Source organism: Scomber scombrus, chromosome 15, assembly GCF_963691925.1.
Source record: "Scomber scombrus chromosome 15, fScoSco1.1, whole genome shotgun sequence".
Lineage (NCBI taxonomy): Eukaryota > Metazoa > Chordata > Actinopteri > Scombriformes > Scombridae > Scomber > Scomber scombrus.
This window is the reverse complement of record NC_084984.1, coordinates 6,464,521-6,478,681: the sequence shown is the minus strand read 5'-3', so window position 1 is coordinate 6,478,681 and position 14,161 is coordinate 6,464,521. Positions and strand designations below refer to the sequence as shown.

Genomic DNA, 14,161 nt, shown 5'->3' with positions numbered 1-14,161 from the left:
TTTAATCTTAAACCGTACACAAGATATCTGATGACTGAGGACTTTTCACAGTTTTCTTATTTCACAGACTGAGCATTAATCAAGAAATAATTGGCAGATTAATCAATACTTGCAGCCCTAATGTACAGTAGTCACACATATAATTGTTTTGAATTTACTTTAATTTGATTTGTTTAAGTGTTTTGCTGTAAATAAGTTATTTATAAATCTAAATGGGGCTGTTCTTACTTAACAGTTATTTCTTATATCATTTTTTCTATTAATTATTCAGTCATTTCTGCATAAAAATGTCATAAAACGTAGAATAATGACATCACAGGTACCCAGATTGCAGTTTTAAATTATTAGTCGATTCTGAATATTGTTGATGAATTTTGATCCTTCTATTAATCGAGTTTCAGCACTAAATCTAAATCCTTCTACAATATTCAGAAAGAGGCAAAGTGACAATAAGAGTGGAAGTGGTTTTAATTTTTAATTAAACTGACCTTTATCACATATTGCCAATCTTCTGAGATACATACATCAGGGCTCCTTTGTAAAAGAGATTTTAATATCTCAATGGGACTTTGCCTTGTTAAATAAATATAATAACCTTTTAATCAGTGAAAAACAGGGATAAATCTCTTATCTGACAGTAACACATACAATAGGTATCATACGGACACGAGTAGAATTACAATATTAAGTAAATAATGTATAATATCAAGTAAATATTAAGTGTAATAATAAAGGTTTCAGGACAAGTTAAAAGTGTGAATAAAAAAGGTCAAATTTCAAGCAGTATATGCATTTAAAATCGAAGTAAATGGAAATATAAGAACACTTGATAAATTGGTGTTAAAGAAGCTTTAAATTTAGATTTCTCAAAGTCTACATTAACTCTAAACGTCTAAACGGCCTCTACGTTGTCCTAGCTTTGGTGTTATACTTGGCTTTTGTGGTTAGTTACTCTATATTCTGCGTCTGCCCGTCAGCCCCGGCCCGCCTGTCACTCAGTATGATTGACAGCTGCTCTCAGGCCAGTGTTTATGCAGCGCAAGTCTTGTTAGTCACTTCTCTCCTCCTCAGGTGAAGGCCAGGGAGTAATAGAGAATAGAAATGCAGATTAGAACAGGGAACTTTTTGCCCATCAACATCTGATTTAGAGTCGGTTCTATGCATAAATACATCATGGGCATCAGGATTCATAGACAAGGGTAAATAACCTCACCTTTATTCACATATGCCCCTCCCCTTAGCTTCTGAGACATGCATGCACACGCTTACATATCAGCTCTTTCTCTCAAACACACACACACACGCACACACACACACGCACACACACTGGCCCCAGTGTCATTTCTATTTCTCAGCAATCTGCCCACAGAGGCAGCGAGTCTGTCTCAGCTGAGCGCTCGGGCCCTTTTAGAGAATTACTGCATGGTTATCAAAGGCATTTAGATTAACCCTGGTCACTGTCTTTGACCCACCTCCTCTTCTGTCTCCTCCTCCTCCTCCCCAGTTTCTGCATGCTACTGCTCTCTCTAATAACATTTTGACATTAGGATCTCTCACAAATGCCTCTTAAATCCCCCAACCCCGCCCCATCCTACCCCAAACCTCTTCCGACCGCTGTCCGTGTGTGCGGCGGGGTTGGCTGAGGCTGATAACTTTTCATTCATAATTAGCAGTCAGCGAATGGGGCTGCGTTGGGGGGAAATTGAACTGTCAGCGGCGGGGCGCAGGGCGTTTGACCCCATCACGCCCAGAGGGGGCCATCATAATTTGTTCATTTGGTGTCCATCAGGCGGGCGCCAGCTCAACCCCTCCTTCTCCGTCGTCTCCCTCCTCGCCCCTCTGACCTTCCCATAGTGGGCGCTCTGGGTTCACATCTAATTATGAATCAGCAGAAGGACCCCGAGCGCCAGATATAGCAGCCCCTGCCCTCCAAACCTCTTGCCGCCACTCAAACTGCACAAGTTGCCTCTTAAATAGGAAGAAATGCCCACACGGAAATAGCCAGTCAGTGCATCGGTGTATGCAGCCAGCGGGTAGTTTGGGAAATGGTTGTTTTAATGCAGCTGTTGCAGCATTTCTTTTCTTATTAGTTGGTTTTAGTTACTATGTGAGTGCAGGTTTTTCTCTCTGTGCATTTATATTTATTTATAGTCTTTATCTTTTCTTTTCTGTCCACTTCCTTTAGTCATTTGTTCTCGTGCTTTTCTAAGGTGACAGAGGTCGTGTGCAGTTTACCTCAGTAAAAGTACAAAAGTATTATCAGCAAAATGTACTGAAGGTATCAAAAGTAGTGACTGTAGTGATACATAAACACGTAATCATCATTTTGACGTTAGCTGGACAAGGTGTAGCTAATTTGAACTACTTTATCAATCTATCAATCATTATTTATATAGCGCCAAATCACAACAATAGTCATCTTAAGGCACTTTACATATAGAGCAGGTCTACACTGTACTCTTTAAATTAAAATGAAAGAGACCCAACTTTATGATGATCATGTTTTGCACTATAAAAAAATTCCCTATCCCACAAAGCAATTATTAATGAGTCGTTTTCTTAAAATAATAACTGAATCTATATCAATATTGTAAGATTATATGAACCTTTTTCATATAGAAATCAACTTGTTTTCAATAATTTTCTAGAAATAAGTCTGAGAATCTTACAATAAGACAAAATGATGGATCGCTGCTGTAGAACTTACTGAACTACACACTTTCATTATAACAGTTTGACATTATCTCATCTCTCACTGCAGATATTTTCAATTGCTTTGGGACTCAATAAAATAATCAAGTATAAGTATATTGACAGTTTCTTTTGAAATGCAGCAGATTAAAAGTATGAAGTGGGAAGAAATGGAAAAACTCAAGTAAACACTGGTTTCTGTATGTATGGCAGCAAGTGTTATTTTATGCTAAACGTACTTTTATCATTAACAAGTGAAGTTACAAGCTGCACATACAGCATGTAATATGATCTATGAGTGCACAAAGCGTCAAAATTCATGTACAAAAAGTGTCTTTATATCACTTTTTACTTTAAATAATTTGGCGTTCTTAATTTAAATCTTTAGAAAGAGGTTTTGGACCGTGGTCAGCAGCTAAACTACTGTCTGTGTCTGCATTTAGTTTCTTATTAAATAGTTTCACGCTAACACAAAGGAACGAGTGACAGTTGAACAACACTTGCAAAGCTCCGATGAAGGACACCGCCGCTTCTGAACGTTAGCTGTCTATTATTGCTTAATGTACTTTAATGGAAAATTTCGAAATTAATCATTTAAGAATATCTAATTTACTGACAAATTGGCATAAATGAACTAACCTCTGTCTGTATGCGGCGGAGAGACTTCTTTTTACATTAAAGTAGTTCTAGATGGCTGTAGTAACATTTATTTAATTCAATTTGCAGTCAAGGTCTTTGTGACGCCCCTCAATTAATTGTCATCTCCTGACTGAAGGGAACAATTAGGCCCTAAAGTCAAACACATGTCCCTACCTTAATCCTCACAACTCTTGTAGGGCGTAATAAAAAACCCTGTCGCTTGTTTTGCAGGCAGACAGTGTCTGAAAAACAGAAATGGATTTTCAATATATGCCCATACATCTCCTTGCCCCCCCCCCCCCCCCAACACACACACACACACACAGCCCCTTTCTTTTAAATTGGCCTTCTTATGCACACGGCACAAGGCTGCCCGGCTCCGGTTAGCCCTTTTGAATATGTCAGCGGGATTTTCAGGTCATTTGCTCAGAGGAGGATGCTGGGAGCGTTGCGTCCGGGCTCTGAAGGTGACTGGTGTCTGTGTCATCCATCACAGGAGCTTCCTTTAAGTTGATGCATAATAGAGCCTCTCAATCAACTTCCTCCCTCATTGTCACCTCCCTCCTTCCTGTCCAGGGTGGAGAATGGGGGAGCCAAAGGAGAAAAAAAAAACTGACAGAGAAGTCAAGGTTACATCCTTCTTCTTCTCTTATTTAAACTTGAGGTGTTATGGGCTTGTGCTACGCAACAGGACATCACTAGATGGAAGGGTGAAGGGGGCTTTGTGTGGGCACTTGTGTCAGGCTTTAACTGTCCACTGTGTCAAATTGGTGATAATAAGCAGTTTGAAGCCTTGTCTGGTCGCTGTTCCTCCCTCGCTAGGCGACAGACGGGACCTTGAAGTAGGATGTGTCTGTCAAAGAGGTAAATCTCTGCTGTGATGGGGTGGCAAACATTACGGCCAGCTTTATCGACGCCGACTGCTCTGACACATCCAAAAGTGGCCCGATAAATTTGCTGGGCCGGCAGGCAGTGTGACGGGCGCTTGTGAGGGCACAGCAGCGTTACAGCGCGGCAACAAATGTTTGTTTGACCTCCTTTACAGGCGCTCCGGCGGTCCTGGCACTGGAGACGATGCTCGCCTGTCAAGGGGACCGGAGGGGGGATTGTGTTGTTGATCGGAGAGTTTATTTTGTAGCTGATGTGTCAAGGGCTGCCTATTGTTTTGAAAATGCTTAGACGGGTGCCAATATGATACCAAAGCTGTAGCACTCAGCCCCAAGCCTATTCATTCTTACTGAAGATGTTTATCTTTAAAAACACATCACGAGTAATTTCCTTAAACAGTTGGACTCTGTAGTTTTTAGGAAATGACACTCAAACATGATTAAATAGTGTTTTTGTTGGAGACATTTTTAACAGGTTAATATTAATTTTCATTTGGTGCTTTAGTGAGTATTTATAGCAACAAGACTGTGTATGTGTGATGGACTTAACATTAATTACAGTGTGGTGTGGCTCAGTAATGCCACCGTAATAGTTTTTAGCCTACACCAGTTATTGGATGGATTACAGTGAACTTTCATGTTGCTCTGAGGATGAATCCTGACTGATTTGGTGATTCTCTCACTTTTCATTTAGCACCACCAGCAGATTCAGATTCAGATTACTTTATTTATCCTAGAGGACAATTCAGTTCCACATTCTACCAGAAATGACACGATAAAAACACAGATTGGGTTGCGCTAGAGACAACAGATAAGGACAGTGCATGCTTTGACACCCGGTGTGGCCTGAGCATACTGACTCACACAAGGGTCACGCAAGTAAAACTGACATTCATAGCATAAATAAAAACATTATAAGATACATTGCACATCTCCAACAGTTTAAAAAGCTTGCAGTTACACAGTGAAATATCTCAACATGTGCTCAATGGATTTGCGCAAAAGTTTGTAAAAACATTCATGGTGCTCTGAGGATGAATCCCATTGACTTTGGTGAACTGCAACATTTCCTCTAGTACCATCACAAGGTAAACAGTTGAGGTTTTAAAGTGAAATGTGTTGTGTTGTCCCCTTAAATGATCGATAACAACTTTGGAGATCCCTTAACTTTTTATTTAGCACTATCACCAGGTCAAACTTGTAATTTGTCCAATGCCTTCATGACAAAATGCTAAAAAACTAATAACATTCCCATCAGCCTCATCTGTACTTTGTGTTAAGTCCTATTTAGCATATTAACATGATAAACTAAGATGGAGAACATATTTAGTGGTAAGTAGGATAGACGAATCGTTGTTTTTGATCTTTTCATTGTCTTTTTTGGCAGTGAGAAACTATAGAATATTATCAGCCTCACCTTTTTATTAAACGAACTTAACCTTAAATAAATGTCTAACATAAGCAAAGTTTTCTGATTTCATGATTAGAGATAGAAAATACATTTAAAAAATAAGTAAATAACATTGAAGAAGACTCAGTTTTCCAATAACACATCTTTCAATAGCCTGAAGGTTGTTTTATTATAATTTCTTATGTGTAGCTCATGTATCTATTAATCTAATCGTATACACAATGTGACTTATAAACCTGTTGCTTTTTTCACGTCTTGCTGCGACAGTATAGTGATAGTTGAGTGTAGCAACCTCACTCCCCTCTCTGACCTGAACACATTGAAACTCATCTCCTCTCGTATGTCAAACCGATTCTTCATCCTCACACGCAGCGCACGATAAGTCAAAGGACGCCTCGTACATTTCTCACCAGTACGTCCGGCTTCAATAAAACAATGTACACTGACACCGCTCAACACTCAGCGCTGTACCATCATGGCTGCATGTTTTCACACTGTTTCTTCATGTCACATTCTCAGTCACATGTAATTAGCTTAATTAGTTTGCACACCTCGCTTAATCGTTCAAGTCTGTTATTTAAAGAATCTGTTTTTGAACTACTGGTTGTTTTTTTTTCATATAACGCTGCATTATATGTCTTACTCATCCCTTCGTCTTTATCAATCTCTAAAGAGTTACAGTTGTTTTTAAAAATCGTTTTAAGGTTTTAAATGGCAGTTTTTCCGTCTTTGAACTCATACTCATTTGCATTTGGAAGCGTAAGTGTTAGCTCTGTGTTGGGCGTATGAATACAAACAGGTGCTAAGTGTTTTAGGGGGTGTGAAAAGGCTGTTATGTTTTGAACTAATTAGTGCTGTCAATCAAGATACAAGAAGCTCTATGAGTACTTTCTTTACTCTTTAATAAAACCAAAGTTGGCATACTTTTGTCATGTTTTTTATTAGTTTGTGCATATTCTGTGAATATTCTCAATATTTGACAGTGCAGTGTTTTTAGTGTGTTGTCTGGCGTTGTGTGTGTGTGGACCCACCCACCACCTCTTTCTAACAAGAGCTGTAAGAGCTGTCAAATGAAAAGCTGAAAGCCAACAAGTGTAAACAATGTTCATCTAAGTAACAAGATGTTAATTTTTAGGAGGAAAAAAAACCCCAACTCCGCCATCACATCCACATCCTTTTCTTCTATCTCTCGCTCAAAGGTAATGCAATTTCCTGCCTCTGAAAAGGTAAAAGCTCCTTTTATAAAAAAGGCGAATGGCAGGTTTGGCCCATGCAAGCACTTGTGTTTCTATTCATTAGTTTTTATTCAGGCTGGTTTGACCGAGCATCCAGCCCATTTCCATCTTACTGGGCTGATTGAGGAAATATCCTAAATGGGCTTTACCCCACAGAGTTAATGAAGGAAAGGGTGTGTGTGTGTGTGTGTGTGGGGGGGGGGGGGGGGGGTTTAATCAGCCAACCCTATGCCCCACTTCATTCAGGAGTGCTGCTTTTCTGGCTGCTGATTGGGCACCGTGAATTGCACAAATATAAGTGATGGAAAGACCGGAGAGTCTTGAATTAATCTGCCTTCTTGTGTGGATGCATTTGTGCTCTAATATACGAGGCAACGCTGGTTGTAGTGTTGATGCAGAGAACTCAAATCCTCTGGCCGATGTTCAATTTTCTTCCCTTTATGCTTCTGCTCACTTTTCTTTCTAGTTGTTCACAAAGCGAACCAGCATTGTTAATTTCACCTAGATGTCTGCACAAAACTGTACTGTACAAATTCACGCTTTAAAAAATCAGTCATTGTTGAGGTTTATTATATCAACCATCGCTCTCTTTATTTTTCATATGCCCTTCTAGGTCACCGCTCCGTCTTTCGGCCCTGTGAAAACCTATGAGCTGCTTCACCACATGACGGGAAAAGGTCTGTCAGCGAAGTATCATTTCCCCAGACAGCCGTGTCTGTACCAGCCCAGCATGGTGGCCGTGCAGGTTATACTGACCAACAGCTCAGACCACAGCCTGGAAGAGATCCATATAGGAGACCGGAGCCCAGCGAGCCTCAACATCCACTGCTTTAACACTATCGGTGAGTATGAGTCCCAATGCCAACTCATTAAAAACCCTAAAAACCCAGAAAAAGTAGTAAAAATCGTCTATGTATGTTCTTAGCTAATCCATTTGCTGGTCTTTCTAAGTGAGTTAATATTGAATATCGCCTGTCAGATGGTGGCATACACTAGAGCTGGACAATATTAGTAGTGTTTGTAGATTTATATTGATATTCTTTTTCAGTTTTCCGATACCTGGGTTTTGGGTATCATTCGATACTGTTGCCAATCCAATACCAGTGTTTAATTAATAAGCTGTATGCTTCACTGTATGTATGGAAGAGACTGGATTCATACTTTTATGTGTAAAACAATATAGTTTTTGTTGACATTGTCAGAAAAGAGATAATTCTACTTTATGCTTATTATTGAGGTCGTAGTGGGTGGTTATATTGAAAGGTGTTCCCAATATTTTGTCCACCTTATTAACATATATGAGGGTAGCAAAAATATTAGGAACAGTTTTCAATATAAAGCCCTCCTTTAAACCTAAGTCTTAAGTAGGAACCAATGGGCTTGAAGGTAATAGGTTCAGGATAAACAATATGAACAGTACAGTAAAATCTCTACGTCAATTTTTTGAGGTTTTCAGTGTCGACACAACTGTTTTATTATCTCCACTGTTTATCAACGACCTAACATGCTGATTAATATATGAAACATAACCGGTATATAAGATAAATGGCCCGCAGCCAAATGTTAATTGCATTAATTAATGAATTAATTAATTTCAAAGCATCCTACAGTCTCCTGCCTCTATGAGAATAACACAATGAGGTGGAGACAGACTGCTCCACTGTGTTATTAATGTTAATGTTAGCAGTGGAGAACAGCCAAGAAAAGACATCACTGTCCAACAAGCTGAGCAGACGCAGGGTTTTTGAGGTGAAACAGACTTGAGCACAGTTATTTTCTTATTATTTTCTTTTCCCTTGTCTTTTTCTCAACTCAGAGTTGGTTAAAGTTGCTAAATGCTGCAGTGTGTCTGTGTGTTCACATTACACTTCATGTTCATCTCACAAAGGTAATTATTTAGTCATTAAATTGAAACTTGTTTGCAACTGCTGCCTTTTTTAAAAGATGAATTAGAAGATAGGTGAAGATAACTTTAGCGTGTGAGTGTGTGCTATAGACAGTCTGGACTTCCAACTTTACCATTTGGTCACCATCACACACCTCAGCATTGATAAGAGGAATTAATAAGCATGGAGCCATACAATTTCAATGGATCGGACAATTTCAAACTGGTCCTCCATTCCCATCCCTAGTGGACACACATCATTTAAATGTTTGTGGCTTTAAAGCTTAAACATAGTCATTTCCTCTTGATTCTGTATGATTTCTGATCTTGCTGCTCATCCTCCAGTCACAGGTTTGGTGACAAGTGGGTCAAACCCCAGCATGAACTCAGTTTTGTATTTGAAGTTTTAACGTATTACACTCCACAGTTGTTGTTGTTGTTTTTTCCTCCCCAGTTCCTTAAACAGCCACATTTATTTCAATCAGAGCAGTTTTCCTTGTCGCTCTCACTCTTCCAGGGCGACTGTGTGGACTTTCTGCTGCTGTACCGACACCATGAATGATTATTATGTTATCAAAAACCTTTTTAAGCCTTTTTGCTCTCAGCTCAGCAAATAGCCAAATAAACAGTCAATATTACATCAGCTAATCCCTGTTCACGAGTATCGATCAGGACAAACATAGACCGCCTCCATATTTCTTGTCACTCTGTTGTATGATCTCTACAATCAGCACAATATGAGACTGACAACAGCGCTCCCTCAAGATGTTCTCTTTCATGCACACACACAAACACGCGTTCACACAAACACACACGGTACCGCTGTGCATTGGAGCACATTAAAACTGTCAATTGCAGCGGATTGATTGGGCATTGAAGGAACTCAAGCAGCCAAACAGTGGGTAATTTGGATCGATCGAGCCGGGCTACTGCGAGCGGCTGGCTGGAGTTGGCTTAGATAAGTTGATGGCGATGAAAACAGACAAAGCTTTATGTAGTGCTGTTTTGTGTACAGCATGTTAGGTAAGAGATTATACATGACAGTAAGTGTGTATTTCATATAACAAATATTGCATGTTGCCTCCACAAGGTTAATTACTTTACGTTGTAGCTGATCTCCAAGTGAACGGTTGTTAACGTCATCATTTAAATGTTAAAAAAGACACATTCTTACTTTAATTGGTAACAACGTCTTACTTACTGTGATCTGCTGATACTAACATGTCCTCTGCCTTTAATACTGCATACACAGAAGTGTCAACTTTATGCAGTTTGAAGGATCCTTTCAGTCTATCGAAATTGATGATTATTACGAGGAATGTTATTATAGTTTTGTCATTCCAAACAGTAATAATAACATTACACTCCCCAAGTTAATAATGGAAATCTGAGAACATGGTGATAAACACAGGTATTCAGAAAAAACCTTGTGGTTAGTCAAGTTTATTTGGAACTTACTTCAGTAAAATGATCTCTTGTAAACATCAGTCACAGTTTACACGCCCAACTTCCCGTTTCAGCTTAGAGATACAGTAGTTGCTGTAGTTTGCATGCAGTTTTCCTGTGAACTGAGGTATTATTACTGGTAATTTGCGTATACTCACGTCAAAAAAACTTGCTAAACTGCTGGCCTGTGTAGAACCAAATCACAACAAATCACAACCTTTCATTATTAGCCCCATTATTCCCATGTTGCCAGTGAAACAGCTGCTCTTCCTGAGGCCCTTAAGGCGGAATAAAAGGATGGTACAGCACTAATTTGTAATATAGTCAACAGTACTGCAGCATACACTCTGCTCTGTAATAACTATAAGTGCCCACTCTACAAATACAATAAAGCACAATAAGCTTCCCTATGAACTTCTGAGCACTTACATTGAATTGGCTTTTTACTCATCAAACTCTCTTTTAAAAATATACTTTGTAAACCTGGATTTTTTTTTTTAAAGCGCTCTATAAATAAAGTGTATTATTATTTATTATTGTGTTTTTTTGCCCTGTCGGACACTGTTGTTACTCTGCATTCACAGATCTTAGCAAGTACTTTGGTGAGAAATAATATCTTATCCACTACAAATGACTGCCAAAGATATGAAAATGATACCCAAGTTATGACAAATCTGAATTTTCCTTTCAGTTAGCGTTTTTTAATCAAGCATTTCATGAATGTCACTGAAGTAGAGCATTAAAAGAAATGTTATGACTGTAATTTCTGTTCCCTGAAGGAGAGGAACGAGCTACAACACATATATAAAGCTGTTGGAGTAGAAGTCATTTGACCCCTTGTTGAATCCTCACACCTCAATAGATATTATTATTATTATTTATTCATAAAATAATCAACCTCAGACGGCTTTCTAAGTAGTTAATCTTCTGGTTTATATTGACACGAAAGACCAAGGGAGAAGGAAAAAAAGAGAGAGCAGAAGAATAGAGAGCCTGTTAGAGCAGCTTTGAAGGCTGGATTGGAAGTGAGTCCATGATGGCTCTGTTTTCAGAGGCTTTCCTCTGGAGCTTCGCCTCTTTTCTTCTCTGTCTGTGGAAGGAGTGATACAGTAAAATAGCCCTGCTCCACGGAGAGAGAAACACAGGCCGACCGGAGAAGCGTGGAGGATGTTTCTGTCTGTCTGTGTTCTTCTCATCCTTAACCTCACCCCTCCTTCCCTTCCTCCTCCTCCTCCTCCTCTTCTTTTCAGCTGTCCAGACTCTCTCCTCAGCATTTTTTGGCTTTCTAGCTTGCGTTTCGCCCCGCTCTGTCTGTCTTGTCTCTCTCACCCCATCTCTCTTGATGCTGATGCTCTCTTTGACAAGCCTGTTGTTTTGGAAATATGCTAGTCCTTCATGTGTTTTTTTTTTTTCTTCTCTCTCTTCCTCTCTCCCCGAGGCTAGAGGTGTAGGGAATGAGATTGAAGGATAGATTTCTCACACACGGTGGCCTTGCTTTGTGAAGTAGAAAACACAAGTGGTGTGGATGCCTGTCTGTTCCACTCTGCTGCTGCTCCCCTCCTCCTCCACCTCCTCCTCCACCTCCACCTCATCCTCCACCACCTCCTCCCTTTGCTCCATCCCTCCCCACGCTGCACACTGTGCCCTTGTCACTCACTCTTCCTTTTCTCCTCTCGTCTTTCCTCCCCTTCTCTTCTCCCCCATTCTCAGAGCGGTTGGAGCCAGAGGCCTCGGTGACGGTTTCCATGGGTATTGACTTCAGCGACTCGACACAAGCAGCTAACTTCCAGTTGTGGTAAGACAACTTGACATCCACTCATATCTAGTCCAGGCATATTTTCTTTCTCTCTCTCTCTCTCTCTCTCTCTCTCTCTCTCTCTCTCTCTCTCTCTCTCTCTCTCTCTCTCTCTCTCTCTCTCTCTCTCTGTCTCTCTCTCTCTTTCTCTCTCTCTGAGACCTTCAGTTGTACATCTTTTTCCCACTACCTTTTTCAGCTCCTGCTCTTATCCAGCATCTCCAGATTCATCATCACGTCTCCTTTACTTGTCTCTTTCTCTTAACTTCATTTGCATCTCCTCTTCTCTTCCCTTTTGTTTTTTTCTCCTCTTCTCTCTCTCTCTCATCTATTCTTTGTTAATTCTCCTTTTCCTACCCGCTCTGTGCCAGCACTCCCAGGTGACACATCAGCTACAATTGATCCCGGTTCACTGCGATAACAATTATTCCTCCAGTAATCAGCCCCAGCGCCCAAATCAACTTGCTGAATGCCATCGGCACCGCTGCTCAGCCCGATCAATAACCTTATCAGAAAATCTGTTCGGGATGGGGGGGTGTGGGGGGGGAATCAATCGGGGCCCAAAATGCCATTCACAGAGCGTGGTTTGCAAGACAATCAGAAGAGAAACATTTAATACACAAAGCATTAAGTGAACCACACAAGTGCACATATATAAAAATACACACATTGTCATCTTCCATTCATTCAGATTAAGATGAATTTGTACAAGAAACCACTCAACTCTTCCTTACACAACATAAGTCACTGTTTTCCTCCCCTCAGCACCAAGGAGGACCAGTTCAGTGTGTCCATCCAGCCTGCTGTGGGAGAGCTATTAATGCCCAGCACCATGACAGAGCAGGACTTCTGCAAGGAGCAAGGTGAGATCAAACCGGAGCAAGTCTGCATCACTGTTTGCAAATTAAAAATCATCTTCATTATTAAATAAAAGCTTGAATTTAAAGGTTTTAGATGCATAGGACCAGTCGTGAATAATGTGTTTGTGTTTATTATAAGTGTACATAACAGTAAAGGGAAGGTAGTACAGTGATTGTTACTGTCAAAGTTTACACCTGCAGTAAGTAGATGACTCATATGATGTTGCTTTTTCTTAGTTTAGTGTAAAATTAAATCAGCGACAGTGGAAACAATTTTTTCGCTCTACTATTTTTCTGTAAATTAAATTGCTCGGTGTCAGATAAAAAAAAAAATTTTAGTTTTTGCCCAAATGATATTTATCTTTTCACAAATTGACACCTGATGAAAATATTATGATTAACAACCAACAATGTGTTAATTTGTCTCTCAATACTTTCTGACTTCCCTACCAATCTGATTGGTTCCTACTGAAGATTTAAAGTTTGTTTTTAACCCTTATATACTGTTCATATTCGGACTCATAATTAATCTCTACGCCAATTCACATTCATTAATTTCCCCAATTAATCATTAATGAATGTTTAATTAATCTTAAGGAGAAAACAATACATTCATAATCACTATTTCATGGTCCAGGAGAACATTTTATAGAATATGATGAATACAGCAACATTTCTTTAAATAAATACAGGCTAAACTTGGACATTTACATCTATAAAAATGTGTATCAGCTGCACAAAAAATGTAAAAAATTATGAATTTTGTGTCAATTTTGGTAAACTGTGGGTCACATTAGGAAAAGTCCAGTTAAAAGAAATGTGTATAGGGTGTTTTTACAGCTTTCAAATGTAAAAATGGGACAAATTTGACCCTGAGTAGTATGTAAGGGTAAGTAAGTAAAAGGCATTTTGAGTTGGACTGATACAAACAAAACGGTGCTGATAGTCATTGTAATCAACCCAAAGTGGATTCATTAATGGTTTGTTCTGGTCTTTTTATGAGATAAAATTGAGAGAATATCCAGATTCGTCTTTTTAAGCTTGAATAAATTGTTACAGATGGAAGTTGGGCAGCCGACTAAATACATATTTACAGACCTAATAGCAACCTCAGTGCATGTTTTAATAACAAAGATAGGGGGTTTAAATCTTTAAAGCGTACACAGTATTTGTCTTCTCTAGTCCATGCAGTATTTTTTAAATTATATTTTAGCAATAAACTGCACATGCAGGTCAAATAAATTCCTGGTAGCCTGCCTCTAATAAACCTCTGCTCAGCTTTGTGGTTAAAGCATTTAAAAGCTTCCATATT

At 39.4% G+C, this 14,161-nt stretch overlaps 1 protein-coding gene across 2 annotated transcripts in view; it reads left to right on the top strand.

The window, feature by feature from the left end:
• Positions 1–14,161, top strand: part of ap3b1a (adaptor related protein complex 3 subunit beta 1a) — a 64,537-nt gene that overhangs the window by 40,692 nt on the left and 9,684 nt on the right. The window contains exons 23-25 of one of the 2 annotated variants that reach the window (XM_062434426.1): positions 7,477–7,705; positions 11,905–11,989; positions 12,755–12,852. In XM_062434426.1, coding sequence (XP_062290410.1) covers positions 7,477–7,705; positions 11,905–11,989; positions 12,755–12,852 — 412 coding nt within the window. The other variant, XM_062434427.1, reaches the window with a different exon arrangement.